At 54.4% G+C, this 15,235-nt stretch overlaps 1 protein-coding gene across 1 annotated transcript in view; it reads right to left on the reverse strand.

Annotated features, from left to right (window-relative positions):
* PLXNA2 (plexin A2) overlaps window positions 1–15,235 on the reverse strand; it is a 226,216-nt gene that overhangs the window by 28,253 nt on the left and 182,728 nt on the right. The window contains exons 13-14 of the mRNA XM_070473856.1: window positions 7,325–7,476; window positions 1,229–1,346 (exon numbers count right to left, since the gene is read on the reverse strand). Coding sequence (XP_070329957.1) covers window positions 1,229–1,346; window positions 7,325–7,476 — 270 coding nt within the window. The remainder of the gene's footprint in view (window positions 1–1,228; window positions 1,347–7,324; window positions 7,477–15,235) is intronic.

Consider the following 15,235-nt stretch of genomic DNA (forward strand, 5'->3'; position numbering starts at 1 on the left):
GGTTGCCATTTCCTTCTTCAGGGGATCTTCCCGACCAAGGCACTGAACCCACGTCTCTTCCATCTTCTGCACTGGCAGGCCAGTTCTTTACCACTAGCACCACCTGGGAAGTCCATGGTACCCTCCAACCCAAGAGAAGACTGGTACAAGGATAAGGCGGAGTTGCTGAGGTAACAAGGTAGAGACTGGAAAACCTAAAATCAGCAGTAAAATGCTTTAGACAGAAGAGAGTTTTGTGATCTAATAATTTTTCAATACTCTGAGCAAGGCTGGTTTGACCCCCTCTGCAGGGTGTTAACACTTTTTAATGAAGAACTTGATAAAGCAATGTTGGTTAAGTGTCACAAAAGGGATTTCTGGGCCCCAGAAGAGGGTTTTCAGTAGGACTAAAGAAAGCCTTTGTGATTCCACCTGTTGCCTGGGTGTGAGAAGTGTTTTCAGGGCTGTGTATGTGTGTATGTGCACGCCACACACCAATACACAGAGCAGCTCACTCTTACATTCCTCTCTGTGGTCGCACACACAGACACGCGTCCCTGTGGGATTTCAAACGGCTCCTCTAAACTCCCTCTTACAATATCCCTGGCAGAAAAAAAGCATGTCGATAAATATAGACCCTTTTAATTAGGTCCCTCAGGCTATCTGTCCTCATTAGGCTGGAATTAGACAAAGATATCACACTGGTGGGACAAAGGGCAGCCCCTCCCTACCCTGCACTGAGGATCCACTTTCTAAGAAAGGTCTGATGTTGCTTATTCAGAACCCTGACCTGTGGCTCCCTGGGACTCCCAAGTGTCCGAATAAGCATTATTAGTCATGAACTCGACTCACCCGGGCAAGATAGGCTTTTCCCTTTCTAGTCTCCTACCTAGCCTACAAGAAGCCTGGAGGCACTGGCTAGGGAAGGGGAGGGTGGGACTTTCCTGGGAGAAGTCTGGAGCAGAAATGTGCACTTTCTGGGAGCCTGTAGCCTAGCAACTGCCCAGGTGGCGCTAGTGGTAAAGAACTCCCCGACCTGCCAATGCAGGAGACAGAAGAGACGTGGGTTCGATACCTGGGTTGGGAAGATCCCCTGGCGCAGGGCCTGGCAACCCACTTGAGTATTTGTGCCTGGAGAATCCCACAGGCAGACGAGCCGTGTGGGCTACAGCCCAGAGGGTCGTGAAGAGTCGGGCCCGACTGAAGCGACTCAGCAGCAGCACGGCCCAGCACGAGCCCCAGAACTCACCACAAAGGTGTACTGTTGGTGGGACTTGGTCATGAACTCCGGCTGACACTCGCCGATGCAGAGGCGCACAGGCCCAGAGGTGGTTCCCACGAGGGCATGGCCCATCTCACAGACGATCCTGAGGAGAGAGCAAACCTTCCTATCAGAGATTTGGGGACGGCTGGCATTCCTGCCCCTGTTTGCTCACCCCACCACAGTCACCGTGAATAACTCAACAGTCTTACACCAGGGCTGGACCAAGACAGCTTGCTCAACCGTGTGGCTGTGTGACTTTGGGTCAAGGACGCTCCCGCTCTGGGCTTTAGTCTCATGCACACAGCGAGAGTGTGGATGAGCTCATCTCTAAAGAGTTGTGTCCCTTCAAAGCGCTATGCTGCCTATTTCTGTGAACAAGCCTGCAGTCCCCAGTGCCTAATGCAGGGCTTAGCACTGAGTCTTGTCCCAATATCCATGGCATAAATCTAATGTCCTGCAGAGAGATTGAGGGGCATGGCAGTTGGCAAGGCAGGGGCAGTGACAGGCCAACACTTCAACACCCCCGAGGAGAAGGACTGAGGACTGATTGGGCAAGCTGACTCATGTGTGGTTCTTTTCCCTCCCTGTGGTTTGCAGCGAGGGGACAGATAATCTGGCCAGACAGTGAGTTCCCCGAGCCGGAGCTCCCGGCTGAGTGAGAGCAGCAGCGTCCAGCAGCAGCAGGCGACGGGGTGGCAGGTGGATGAGTTCATTAGGACGGCAGTCGACACTGGACTCCCACTTAATCAAGGGCTGAGTGCAGGAAGCTGGTGGGCGAGGCGGCCAACCAGCCCCGGGGTTGGAAGTCACGTCTCATGTTCACAGGAGAGCTGGAGGGAAGAGGGGGCGGGCACTCCCTCTGCGGCTGTGCAAAATCAATGCCCCCTTGGGGGGTGGGGGCTTCCCTGGTGCCTGACATAAGTCACAACAAGCATATTTACAGACTGGTTGCCTTAGCCACGGCTGCCTCTAGGAGTGGGCAGCAGCTGGAGCATATGGGAGGAAGGGAAGAAATCAGATTTTTGGGGGGCCTCTTGCCTGGAATTCTAAGGCATGGGGTGGGTGGGAAAGGGCCCCACCAGGTTCGGTAAAGAGAAACCCTCCTCCCAATGCCATTTAAGAGTTCAGAGCAGCCTGGTGCCCTTGGTAGGCTGGCTTAGTGGGGAGCCAGAAAAACAGACCCCTATCCAGTAATCCTCAGCATTATCCAGGCACGGTGGGGAAGATCCGTGTTTAACCGAGCGATGCTTATCTCAACAGCTTCTCTAGGAAGGAAGGTAACTAAACAGAGATTTCATTTCGATGTAATAAAACTTGCATTAAACAAATACACGGCGTGCTCGCGCACACGGCGTGCCACCGATCTCCATCTCCTTCATAACAGTTAATCCCAAATAAGTACTTTCACTCCTGGTGAATATTTACTTAACATGCAGTAACTGTCCTATTGCGTTTAGCATATTAAGTTCGACAAGAGAGTAGTGGGTGCATGTCGAAGGCTGTTCTCCCCTCCTTTTAGCCAAGAATAAATAAATTAATTATGAACCCACAGTAAAGATGATAGTGATGATCAATTAGCATTTTACACGTAACTGTCTCCTTAAACCTCATTAGCGGAGCATTTGAGAAGCTTCATTTAAGGTACTGCATGGCATTATTTTCACGCTGCTTCCTGCTTGGAGTAACACCCCTCCTATCGGGTTTCCTGGGCCCCAGCGCCTGCTCCTGTCTGGGGTCCCTGCCATCCTGTCCTGCTGCCCTGCACACTCTAGCAGCATCAGCGGATTATCTCTGCTCTCTGCTGGAAGTTGGGGGGAGGCGAGAGCCAAGGGGAGGAGGGAGCAGATGAGTCTCTTTCCTTTCTCATCGGCACTTGCCCGTCACTCACCCCACCTTGGTCACTGTGCTAGAACCACCCTTGAGAAGAAGAAGAAGGAGGAAATCATAGAGGGCTCGAAGTCTGGGAAAGAGGAAACGTGAGAACACGTGAAGGTCATGAGCGTCTGTGTTCCTCCTGGGACCTGTCTAGGAGAGGAGAAGGCCTAGAATGGCCTGTCCAGCTGTCCCTGTAGGGGGTGAACAATGCGGCTGGGGCCTCTTCGCACACTGTCTGTTCTAGAACATATTCTTGCTCAGAGTTCATGGCCCAAAAGGTGAGCTTTGCGTGTCAAGCGCCTGTGAGAAGGTGGACGGAGGGGGGAGGGCGCTGCCCCAGGGCCCAAGGCTGACCACCTGCAGCTGGCTCGGAGTGTCCCTCCTGGAAGGGTGTGATGGAGGGCCCAGGGACTGGCCTGTAGGGAGGGGCCACAGCCGAGTCCTTCCCCTGCTGGTGGAGCGGGCTTCTACTTCATCCATCCCTCTCTGGAGTGGACGGGGGCGGCAGTGGGCTGCAGAAGGGTCTGCTTGGTAGGTCTGAGGACTGGGTGATAGTGCTAAGGACTCAGACCATGTTGTAGAGAACTCTGACGACCTGTCACTCTTCTTCCTTGTCATTCCCGGGACCCGGTGCTTGCCGCGAAGGATGGAGAGGCCCCCTTGACTGAGTGGATCTGTTACTGTTACTGGCATGTGATCCCTGAGCTCGAGGGCAGCTGCCGGGAGTGCAGAGGGTTATACTGAGGATGAGGGTCAAGCCAAAGTGGGGTCTCTCAATAATAACAAGAGCTACAGCTTACTGAGCTGCATGTGGCAGGCACTGTACCAGGATCTCATGTCAGCCTCAGACATCCTATAGGGTGGGTCTTACTGTCTGCATTTTTACAGACAAGGAAACCAAGGCTCGGGGGTGCTAAGCGACTCACCTCTGGCCACAGAGCTGGGAAGTGGCAGAGCTGTGATTCAAACCCAGGTTCAGCCTGGCTCCAAAGCTCATGCCTTTGACGCTCCTCCACTCTACTACCCAAAAATCAGTGGAATGCTCTCTGTGGGTTTTGTGGAAGGGACAAGGTGGACATGGTGGCTGTCCTGGGGTGGAGCTGAGGTTGCTGGCTGAGGTGGAGGATGGCGAGGTAGAGAAGACCTGGCTGGGTTCCTAAGGCTTTGAGACTTAACCAGCTGCACCCACTTGCTTCCTGGCAGGAGATAACCACAGGCAGTGGTGTGGGCACTGCTTCCTCCTTCAGGCCTTACAGGTCAGCAAAGTTCCTGTGGTTAGACTTCTGGGGGCCTCCTACCTTCCTGTCTCCCTGCTTCCTCCCAGCATCCCTGATAGCTTCAGTCTCCCTGTGTATTACCAGAAGGCAGGAGCTGGGGATGTTTAGTTTCCCCTTGTAAAATGAGAAATTAGACTAAATAACCCTTTAACAGTTAGCTTCAACATTTGATGGCTTGACTCCTCCTGGTAGATAGCAGGCTTCTGGATTCACATTAGTGCCACTGATAACGCTTTCTAATGATGGGAGTTGTAGATCCCATGAGGCTTAGTGGTGATCGTTTCTGACATCCTAGGGGCCGTAAAAGTGATTGCAGAGATCTGTTTCCACAGACCCACTTTCCCGGTGAGACATTTGAGGATCATGGAGCCAAGGGACTTGCCCAAAGTCACAGAGCTCATCAGTAGCTGAGCTCCTGGCACCCGGCCCAGTGCCCTCGGCCCAGCCTGCACCGCCTCCTGCAGACTGGCATGGATGGTGCTTTTCTCCCTGTGAGCGTGCATCCTTGGGGTGGGGAACACAAACAATCTAACATCCATCAAGGCATGGCTGAGCTCGTAGGTACAGTGGATGAGAGAGATGGGGGGCGGGTCTGAGGACCTCAGCTGAGTCTGTCTCATACAGAGCCCCTGTTTCAGGCAGGGCTGAGCTGCAGCCTCAACCTGCCTCTCATCACCCAGGAAACGTCCTGTGATGGAGTCATCCTGCCCTCCCCAGACCTGTGGGGCGCTGATTGCAGGACTAAGCGGGACCCTTTAACCAACATTAACCTAATTGCTGAGTGATAGATGGCGTGGCACCAGCATATGGTGAGTCATTACCGTGCCCGCTAATCCTGCCCGTGCCTGGGACTCTGCACTGGGCCTATTTAGCCAAATTCATCTCTCGCAGACGTCTGTAATGATTGTGCCTGCTGCTCGCTGCCCGGGATGGAGGCTTTAATGACGTTAACAAACTCTGAAACCTCGAGAGCAGTAATGAGCCTGGCACGGCTGGGAGCCAGGGCTGCCTGCAGCCGAGGTGCGGAACGTGCCTGCCTCCTCCTGCCTGCCCCGCGCCCAAGGAGACGATGAGGGTCGTTTTCTAGGGTGACTGCTGGCCTTGGCAGGGACCCCCGGCAACCATTCACCTTCCCAGGCTCCTTTCATACCCTCACTTTCAGTTTTTTGGGGGAACTCTCTTTCCTGGAGACCTGGGTGAGTGTGATGCATTTGATTTCAAAGATGGAACAATCTTTCCTGATGTTCCCATGGCACGTTATGGTCTCCTCGTTTTCATCTTACTGAATTCTCCCCCCAAACCCACGCGGTAGGAATCGTGGTTTCCATTAGGCCAATGAAGATTGGCGAGATGGAGCAGTGGGTCTCAGGGCTGCCCGGAGTAGATGGCGGGACTTAGAAGACTTTTGAATCCCAGATCTCAGGCTATTTCCATGTTCAGCTGCCCAAGAGCCAGCACCTCTCCGTTCAAAGCCTTACCCTTTCGCCTCCCGCAAACCCTTTCCTTTGCAGTACTGTGGCATCTCACCAAGCTGGAGACTCGGCCTGCGTCCAAAGGCCTAAGGCACGTCCATGAGGCTGAGGCGGATTTGGGCTCAGTGTGACTGAGTGTCTAGCTGGGTCTGGCCAGGCGCTGGGCTCTTTAGAGACCGTCCGACCATGAGGACCTCGGCAGGCTCCTGGTTCCTGCCTGCCAGCTTCCCCCCACCCCCGGCTCAGAATAGCTACTTATACTATTTCCCCATTTGCCTCTTCTTCATCTCTTTCCTGTAGACCTGGCCAGTCTCTCCTCCACGATTCACTCCTTGAAGGGCCAAGGCTGACAGTGAAGGGGTGGTCTGCAGGATCTGAAGGTCCGAAGGATCAGGTGGCTTCTCCTTCCCCTGCCAGGGGTCTCCAGAGTTGCGGAACTCACCCCCCAACTCTGACCCTGCCCTGGCCATCCTGGAATCACAGCCTCTGAGCCGGAAAACCACACGCTGACGGATCATGGGATTTTTCAGGCCAGTCTTACCCAGGAGTCTCCCCTGACTATTAGGGAACAGCAAGAGGCCTGAACCAAAACTTAGGAGACCTGAGTTCCCACTCTCTATAGCCACTTATGCCCTGAGTGAACGGGGGTGAAGGGGTTGGGGGAATGTCACTTCACTTCCGAGTCTTTTGCTCTTAAAATGGAGCTAACAATGTCTACCTCTCAGAGTCCTTACTGATTAGAAGCGAGAGAACGGAGGAGAAAGCCTAAGTGCCGATGAAAGACACCCTGTCATTTTTTTACGGTTGCCAGCGCCACTCTTCTGGTTGTTACTCAGGGCTGGCTTGAGGGAGGCTGCGAGGGGTGGCATTTAAGGGGAGAACCCCGCTTCCAAGCCCTGCTCACGGCCAGGCTCCCAGTGCCCCCTGCAGAGCTGCGAGCCCGCTGAACCCAGGGCGACGTGGCCCAGCTCCACCTGAGAAATCATGCAGGAGACCCTGGCGGCCCCCTCCCTTTCTCCCTAGTGGGGGAAACATCACTCCCGCTGCCCTCCCACCCCCAGAAGCCCCCCAGCGTCCTGCCCACCTCCTGTCCACTGACTCCACAGCGGCCGCCACTGCCAAATGAGCACCCCAAATGGGAACATATGTCACTCCGGGAGCCCCGTCCGCCCGTCCGCCGCTACATGCCTATTTTCTAATTTCCAGCTGACATTTCCCTTAGTGAAATAAATGAATTTGCTCCAGCGGAGGCCCTGTTCAGATTAAGCTGCTGTCAAAGCGCCACAAGCCAAACAAATTGTTGCCCGCAGCCCACCGAGTGGGATGCCTTCCAACAGGGGGGCCGGAGGAGAAGGGGCGGGGGAGGCCGAGGAGGAGAACGGGTGGGCCGGCAAGGCGGCTCAGCCAGTGGGCAGGCGGAGACCAACCGCGGGGCGGCCCGAGTGGACTGGACTCACTGCTCAGCGATGATGTAATCCCCTGGCAGGGGCGTGCAGGGCACCCCCGCCACCTGCACGTGGTGGGCGATCTCCGAGAAGTCCAGGCCCAGGTTCACGCCATGGATGGTCACTCGAGTGCCCCCTTCAGGAGGTCCGGACACCGTCAGGATCTGCAAGAGGGAAGCAGGAGGAGAAATAAGCCCGGTTGGTCATGGAAGGACGGGCAGGGGCACCCGTTTCCCTCCCCGCAGGGAGGCTCTGGGACACCTGGAGTCTGGGGGGGAAACTGTTTCCACCACTTTCCAACTTGTCTAGGATCCCAATTTCATCATCCCAACAATGAAGTTGTACCTACTGCATTGGTTCTTCAGGACATCCACCCAGTGATGCCTTCATTCATTGGTCCACTTTTGAAAACGAAATTACGAGGAAGTACTGGGCTCAAGGCAGTGATTAAATTCACTAGTTGCCTGACTGTAATCAAATCTCAGAATCTCCCTGAACCTCAGTTCTCTTTAGTTGGAAAGGAGGATAATCCTCTCTAACCAACCTCACCCTGGAAGCTCCCACATGGAGGGTGTCCGGGAACATTCTGTCAACTCCCAAGGACTCTCTGACGACAGAGGATGGCATTTGGGTGGCATCACTGACTCGATGGACATGAGCTTGAGCAGGTCCCAGGAGTTGGTGATGGACAGGGAGGCCTGGCGTGCTGCAGTCCATGGGGTTGCAGACAGTCAGCCACGACTGAGGGACTGGACTGAACTGAACTGTGACATACTAGCCTGTGTGCTAGCCTCTGTTGAGTTTACAACAGTGAACAGAGCAGGGAATTTGCCCTTGAGGAACTTAGCGGTCAAGGAGGAGGAGATAAGGAGGCCATAAGTAACGCTGATGCAGGATACACAGTGATAAGGTAGATTTGAAGTAAAAGCCGTGGAAGATCTGAGGAGTCCCTGATTAGGGGCCGTTGCAGGGGATGATCAAAGATGGAAAGTATATTTGACATTATTCCACACACACAAAAAAGAAAAATCCTGTAACTTGTTGGTGCTAGTATCAAAGAGAAATAGCTTTCTGATTTTCCAAATTTTGCTGGCTCCCCAGTAGTCAGGATCATTTACTCATTTCTTAATTCAGTCACCAAATGCTGACTGTTTGATTTTACTTTGATGCAACAGGAAAAGGAACCTGCAGAATCAGGCTCTCCTCACATGTAAATTTCTATCTGAGAATGAATCAAGCTCCCGGAAAAATGCAGCTCTTTGGGATCCAACAGATCCCAAAGCTCCCACTCCAAGGTCCATAGTTATCCAAAGTAGGAGGAAGCTAGACACAAACCCAGGCAAGAAGCACAGAATTTCAGAACTGGAAGGAGAGTCAGGATGTCTTATTGTAAGATCATACAACCTGTATATGTGGATCAAATGAAAAAAAATGTTCAGGGCTTTTTTTCACTGCACATTTAGAAAGACAAGACAGTAAGGGAGGGAGAGAGGCAAGGAGGGCGGGACAAAGCCAAGAGTCCACTAGAAACCTCCAGATGGGCTCTGGGCAGTGATGAGCGGTGAGCGCAGGTGAAAAAGGTATCCAAGGCTCTGGAGACTCTTCCTCCCGCCTGTCTTTCTCAAGGGGGCCCTGCTCTCTGTTAGCGATGTGAGCACCATGCGTGAGGCCTCCAGCTTGGCCGTGAGCGCCCAGGTGAGAGCAGCAGGGAGGAGATGATGGTGCAGGGAAGAGGCCTAGGGCCAGGCCTCCTCCTCACTGCCCGCTGACTCCTGGGCTCCTGCACGCAGGCTGTGCAGCCAGGTCAGACTCCCACGCTCTTCAGCAGACCCTAGATGGCGAAGCCTCCGGCCTTCCCCCTGGCCCAGGCTGGGCACTCTCTCATCTCGGGGCTCATTTTGCCCTGGTCGCCTTGTCTGTGGCTCTGACTCCATTCTCTGGGAATAAAATATCCCACCTTATGGCCTAAGACCCTGATGCTGGGAAAGATTGGAGGCGGGAGGAGAAGGGGATGACACAGGATGAGATGGTTAGATGACATCACTGACTCAATGGACATGAGTTTGGGTAAACTCCAGGAGATGGTGATGGACAGGGAGGCTTGGCGTGCTGCAGCCCATGGGGTCGCAAAGAGTCGGACACAACTGAATGACTGAACTGAACTGATGAATAAAAATAAATAAGATTTGTGGGATAAATTCCTGAGGGAGGGAAGGGGCTGCCCAGAGGCATCTCTGGGCACTGGGTGTGGGGTTGGAGGTGGCGGGAGTCAGGGCGATTTGGAAAGAAGGAGCTGGCAGGAGGAACCTGTAGATCCATGGCTTTCCTGTCTCTGGGGATTCTAAAAATAATCAACACGAGATCTCGGTTGTTCCACCCTCCCCTGGTGCCACTTCCGCAGGTCCCTGGGCCTCCTGGGCTCTGGGAGATGGACACTTGTAAGGAGGAACAGGGAAGTGTGGCCTCCATGACCCTGCGGGAGAGTGTCAGGAGGAAGCAAGTACCACTGAGCAAATCTGAGCAGGCGCTCTCCCCCAGTCGCTTGGAATGAGCATCGCTGGTCCGCCTTCCTCTCCTTCAGCCACCTGGATGCCAGAAACCTACTGAAAACCCTGACAGAACCGTGATGATCAGCTTGCTCTCGTTCCCCCACTTGTATTTTTAAAAATACATTCTCTTGCTCACGGCAGTTAATTACAACCTTTCAGAAACACTGTGAAATGAAATCTTTCTGGAAAACCTAAAAATATTTCGGTCTTGCAGGTAGCACGTGGGGATGGTATTGTGGCTATTCAGTGGTGTTGGCAGGTCCATGGGGCAGTGTCCTCCTGCTGGGAATTCACTGCAGTGACCTTCAAGGATCTGGGGTGGAGGCATGGTCCCTCGGGGACTGTAGTGGACTCTAGCCAGCTTATGCTCTTTGGAGACAGGAGACTTAACAACATTATTAGCAAGCATTATCATCTTGACATGAAGACACATCAAAGAGACGGATAGTTAGGGGTGTGGAGACCAAGTCTGAGCCCTTCTAACCCAGCTACGAGCTTCTGAAATCCAGACTGGGCTCATCCTCACGGGTTAGGGGCAAGTGGCTGGGGAGTGTTGGGTCCCTGTGGGTCTTCCCCACACAGTACACACTATATCCTATGCCTCCAGCACCCAGGGAGGCAGTGAAGGAGTTTGAGGGTCAGAAAACTCAGCAGTCACTGTGCCCTGGGGCTTACATGGGGTGTAGCTCCCTTTTCTTGCTTAAGACAAAACTGATGAACAAAAATCTGGATTTCCAAAACACAGATGAGGTGGTGAGCACTTGATTTGCAAGAGGATTCCCAAGGCCTCCATTACGGATGCTTTCCAAATCTATATTGTTGGCTCAGACCTCTCTCCTGAGCTCCATATCCATATATCCAACTGCTACTGGACACCTCGACTTCCCCACGCATGTCCCTCAGGCACCTCAAATTTCACCACGACTGAAAATGAACTCTTAATTTTCTCTCCTTCCACCCCCAACCTGATTATCCTCCCAGATCCTCTTTCAAGGTGAGTGGAATCACCATGCACCCAGCTAGGAATCTTGCAAGCATCTCCGTTTCCTTTCCCTTCCCTACCGAGTGTAATAAACACAGGGACCATCGGTGTTGGCTCCCAGGTGTCTTCTGAATCCGTGCCCCGCTCCGGCGTCAGAGGAGGTGATAAACGCATCTGTGTCCTCTCTGTCACACTATCCTCAGTCTTCCTCTGTGAGATCTGACTTCCTTGAACAGCCAGGTGGCTGTCACAGACACATACTTGATCTGGGGACTGGTTGCTTGCTCCTAAAACCTTCAACGGCTCTGGCCACTGTCCAGGCCAAGTCCCTGACTCCCGGCCTGGTCCTTCACTTTCTGATCTTAGTAACTTCAGCCACACCAGCCACCTCACTCTGGGTCCTCCAAGCGCTACCCAGAGCCCAGGGGTTCCGAGACACACAATGGGCTTTAACGCTCTCTGTGTCTTTGCCTGTGTCATTTGCTCTCCCCGCTGGCTTGAAAATCAGAGAGAGGCAGGGTGGAGGTCTGGGCTCAGCGGAACAGAGACGGTTCCCGTGGAACTCACCACCTGCCACCTGAGGGCTTCCGCGTGATTCTGAGAACAAGAGTCAGGGTCTGAGTGGTGGTAACATCCCGGCCATCCTGCTCTCACTTCTCCCCAGGATCAAGCATGGAGGAGAGGCTCTGGAGGGGAGACTTGGAGGAAAAGAATGGATTCTCCAGAGAGGGCATGAATAGGAGTCTTCAGGACACTGCCTCAGGCCCAGCAGGGCTTCACCCCGGAGTCTGCCTCCAAAACTCTCTCTTCAATACAGATGGCAGGGCACCTGGCCTGGCACCCAGGAAGCTTGGTCCCCTTGGGAGCCATGTCTGGCCTCTCCGTGTGGGTCTACAGGGAGGCAAGTTGGTGGAGTCCCAGACTATTGCTTGTAGAGCTCCCAGGAAGGCCTTCCAGATCTGGGAGGAGGTGTGGGGCCACAGGGGAGGGAGTGCTAACCTCCCGCAGAGGTGAGGCAAAGAGAGTCCCCCACAGTCAGAGGGGAACCAAGAGACGGCCAGGGAAGCAGCCAGGTCCAAACATATTGTCTTCTGGTTTCAGATGGGCCCTGGGCTGCCGGCGGCTCAGGGGTGTGGAAGGGGGACCTGATGCTTGGGCGGTGTCTGCGGCAGGAACAGAGTGAGCTCGGGAGGGGGTCAGACTCTGAATTCTGATACTTACAAGCTAGGTAACCTTCACTGTCAGTGTTCTCATCAGAAAACAGATAACAGTGCTTGCCTCGCAGGGACGCTGGGAAGGTGAAATAAGACAACACTTGGAAAGTCCCTGACATGATGATGGTTGCAAGAACAGGTCACGATAGTTGGCAGTTTCCTTCCTAGCGTCCCCCTGCACCTGTGTCTTCTAAGACCACAAAAACATGGGATGGTGGAGGTGGAGAGAGCCTAGAGGTGGGAGGCATCTTCCTATTTATCTGCAAAGAGGACACACGGTCCAGGAACTCATAACTTAGATGGTGCTTGGTGGGCTGACCCAGGGCAGAGAGAGATGCTTGCGGGCTAATTGGAGAAAGCCTATGGGGGCGTGGCCATGCCGCCCAGGGCGGGGCCTTGGCGTTGGCGGGTTCGGGGCTCCCCGCAGAAGCATGTTCTGAGCCAGACATCGCCCTTTCACCCAGAATAGATTTGGGAGGACAGTGGCCCTGTCTAAAATGGCCTTCATTCTTCCCTTCTCCTCACTTCTTTGTCCCTGGCTATTGGCCATTCTGAGGTTGATGGGGCACTGCATTATGAACTCAATGGGTTCTTTCAAGAAAGTAATTCTGCATGAGCCACCCACGCAAACAAACGGTTTGACAGTTTGGGATGGATGAGTGTGTGTGTGCACAGTGGGCGTGTGGAGAGAGGGGGGAGGGAGCTGAAATCCTGTGAAATCAGCTGGGAAGATCTTTATACATGGACTCATTTCAGCTCCATGCTTTGCAGCACATACCGTGGACCAGGGATCACGGTCCACTCTCTGTGGACCCCAGAAGGCAGAGCCAGAAGCAGGGGAGGAGCGGGGAGAGACAGAGCAGCTGCTGAGTGGGGTGCAGGGGGCGACCGAGGGGCTGCCCCATGTTCTGTGCGGGCTCTCACCGTGCGCTCCCCTTGTCCCCTCCCCGAGTTCTGGCTCCACTCTCTCCCGTACTATGCGCGCTCCCTGGGGGAGGTGGGGGGCGCCCGTGGGTACAGGGTCTAACGCCCGTGTGCCTCTGACCCACGGTTCCCCCTGCCCGTCAAGCGTGATGCCAACACAGGCTTACCCGTCACACGAGGCTCTGCTAATGACACCTCCTCAGAAAGTCTCTCTCTGACCATCTCGGGCAGATTTAGGAGCCCTTTGCCTACACCTCCACTGCCATGGTGAACACCCCTGACAGGAAGGGTCACCCTGGACTCTGCCTTTTCTCCGTAAGATAGTAACTCTCTCGGGACAGGGATCTCCTCCGTTTGTCTTAGTAACCTGACACATAGCACGCTGCCTGGGACAGAGCAGCTGTCAAGGCCTGTCCCCAGCTCTCTCTCCCTGGGAAACGCTGGGCTCCGGCAGATTCCAGGACAACCCGTGTTCTCGAATGACCGCTGCAAGGATGGAGGTCGGCGCCCAGGTGTTGATTGGAAGTGGGGCAGTCTTTTCACATCGGAAGCATCAGGTTCCTCCTGCCATCTCGCTGACTTTAGTTCACGCCAGTTTCTGCTGTGATTTCTCCTCGAATGGAGGACTGAACAGCTGCCTCTTCATCAAACCTCTTTCAGATACTGAAGACAGCAATTAAGTTACCCCTGGTCTGCGCTTCTGCAATTCCATCAGCCGTGCGTTGGAAGCTCTTGTTTTCCAGGCCCTTTGATCACTTCAGATGCTTTTCTTTGGACTCTTGGATATCCATGCATCCTCTGAGAGCATAAGAAAGAAACGCCAAGCAGGCTTGCGGCTTGAGCAAAGGCCTGCTGATTCGCTGCAAGGGAGGCCTGTGCCAATGACTTCCCCTAGCGCGGGCTCACATGCCATCGGCTAGGCAGGCCCTGGGCAAACCGCAGGGGTAGGTAAGCCCTTCTCTTTCCCATATGCTTATTTTACTCCCTGGAACTCCTTTGCCCATTTTAGTCACCTCTCACCCTACATGTCTCTCTTCCCTAAAGGACCTTTTATGCGTACATGCTCTGTTGTATCTGACTCTTTGCGACCCCATGAACTGTGGCCTGCCAGGCTCCTCTGTCCATGGGATTCTCCAGGCAACAATGCTGGAGTGGGTTGCCATGCCCTCTCCAGGGGGTCTTCCTGACCCAGGGATCAAAGCTGGGTTTCCTGGATTGCAGGTGGATTCCTTACCATCTGAGCCACCAGGGAAACTCCAGAGAACCCTTTAAACGTGTTAGTCACTCAGTCATGTCCAACTCTCTGTGTGGCCCCACGGACTGTGGCCCGCCAGAATCCTCTGTCCATGGAGTTCTCCAGGCAAGAATCCTGGAGTGGATAGCCGTTCCCTTCTCCAGAGGATCTTCCCGACCCAGGGATAGAACCCGGGTCTCTGGATTACAGGCAGATTCTTTCCCATGTGAGCCACCAGGCAACACCCACTTGTGTCCTACTGAGACTTAAAGTTGTGTTATTACCTTGCCTTAAGAGCACTGGCTTTTTAACTGGTTGTAGAACTAGGTTTGTCTGTTCGCAGGGTTCAGAAGGAGGATGTGGGAAACACATGAAGGCAGAGAGAGGGCTCAGCCCTGTCCCAGAAGCAATCACAGATCGTGCCAGGATCAAGGGGTCTGGCCCCAGCCCAGGCCATGCCCCTCATCTGCCCACTGTAGGCCTGGATGAGCAGGCCGGCAGGATATGGGATGAGGCTGGCATGAAAGATGGGGCGGGGGGTGGTGGGACAAACCAGGAGACTCCTGTCTCCTGCAGGTCCTCTAAAAGTCACCAGGAATCCCTGACTTGGGGACCCACTTCCCCGCCTCCTCAGACCTCACCTGCCAGCAGCCCAGCCGAGCCCGCTGCACGCCTGAGCACCCCAGCCCAATCTGTATTCCTGCCAGACTGTGTCATGTTTGTTTCCCACCGTGGGTGCCCTGACCTGGAAATCAGCTGCCGTGATGCTGCACTCGCCCTGATTCTTGCAGCCGCTAATTGAACAGTTCCAAGGGAACTGTGCCACAAAGCCGCCCAAGGGCAAGAGCAGATGCGGCCGATTAATTACAGCTGGGGAGCTCCGCGGGGCTGCACCGGGAGCAGAGCGGGATGCTGGCGGCCCAGGGCCTGGGCAGCCTGGGGAGCGCAGGCTGGGCCACTTCTGGACTTGGGCAGAGCCTTGGAGGCTGGAGTTGGGGCAGAGGTACGGGTAGATGGTTA

The sequence above is a fragment of the Odocoileus virginianus genome, chromosome 11 (genome assembly GCF_023699985.2).
Source record: "Odocoileus virginianus isolate 20LAN1187 ecotype Illinois chromosome 11, Ovbor_1.2, whole genome shotgun sequence".
In the NCBI taxonomy this organism is placed as follows: Eukaryota; Metazoa; Chordata; class Mammalia; order Artiodactyla; family Cervidae; genus Odocoileus; species Odocoileus virginianus.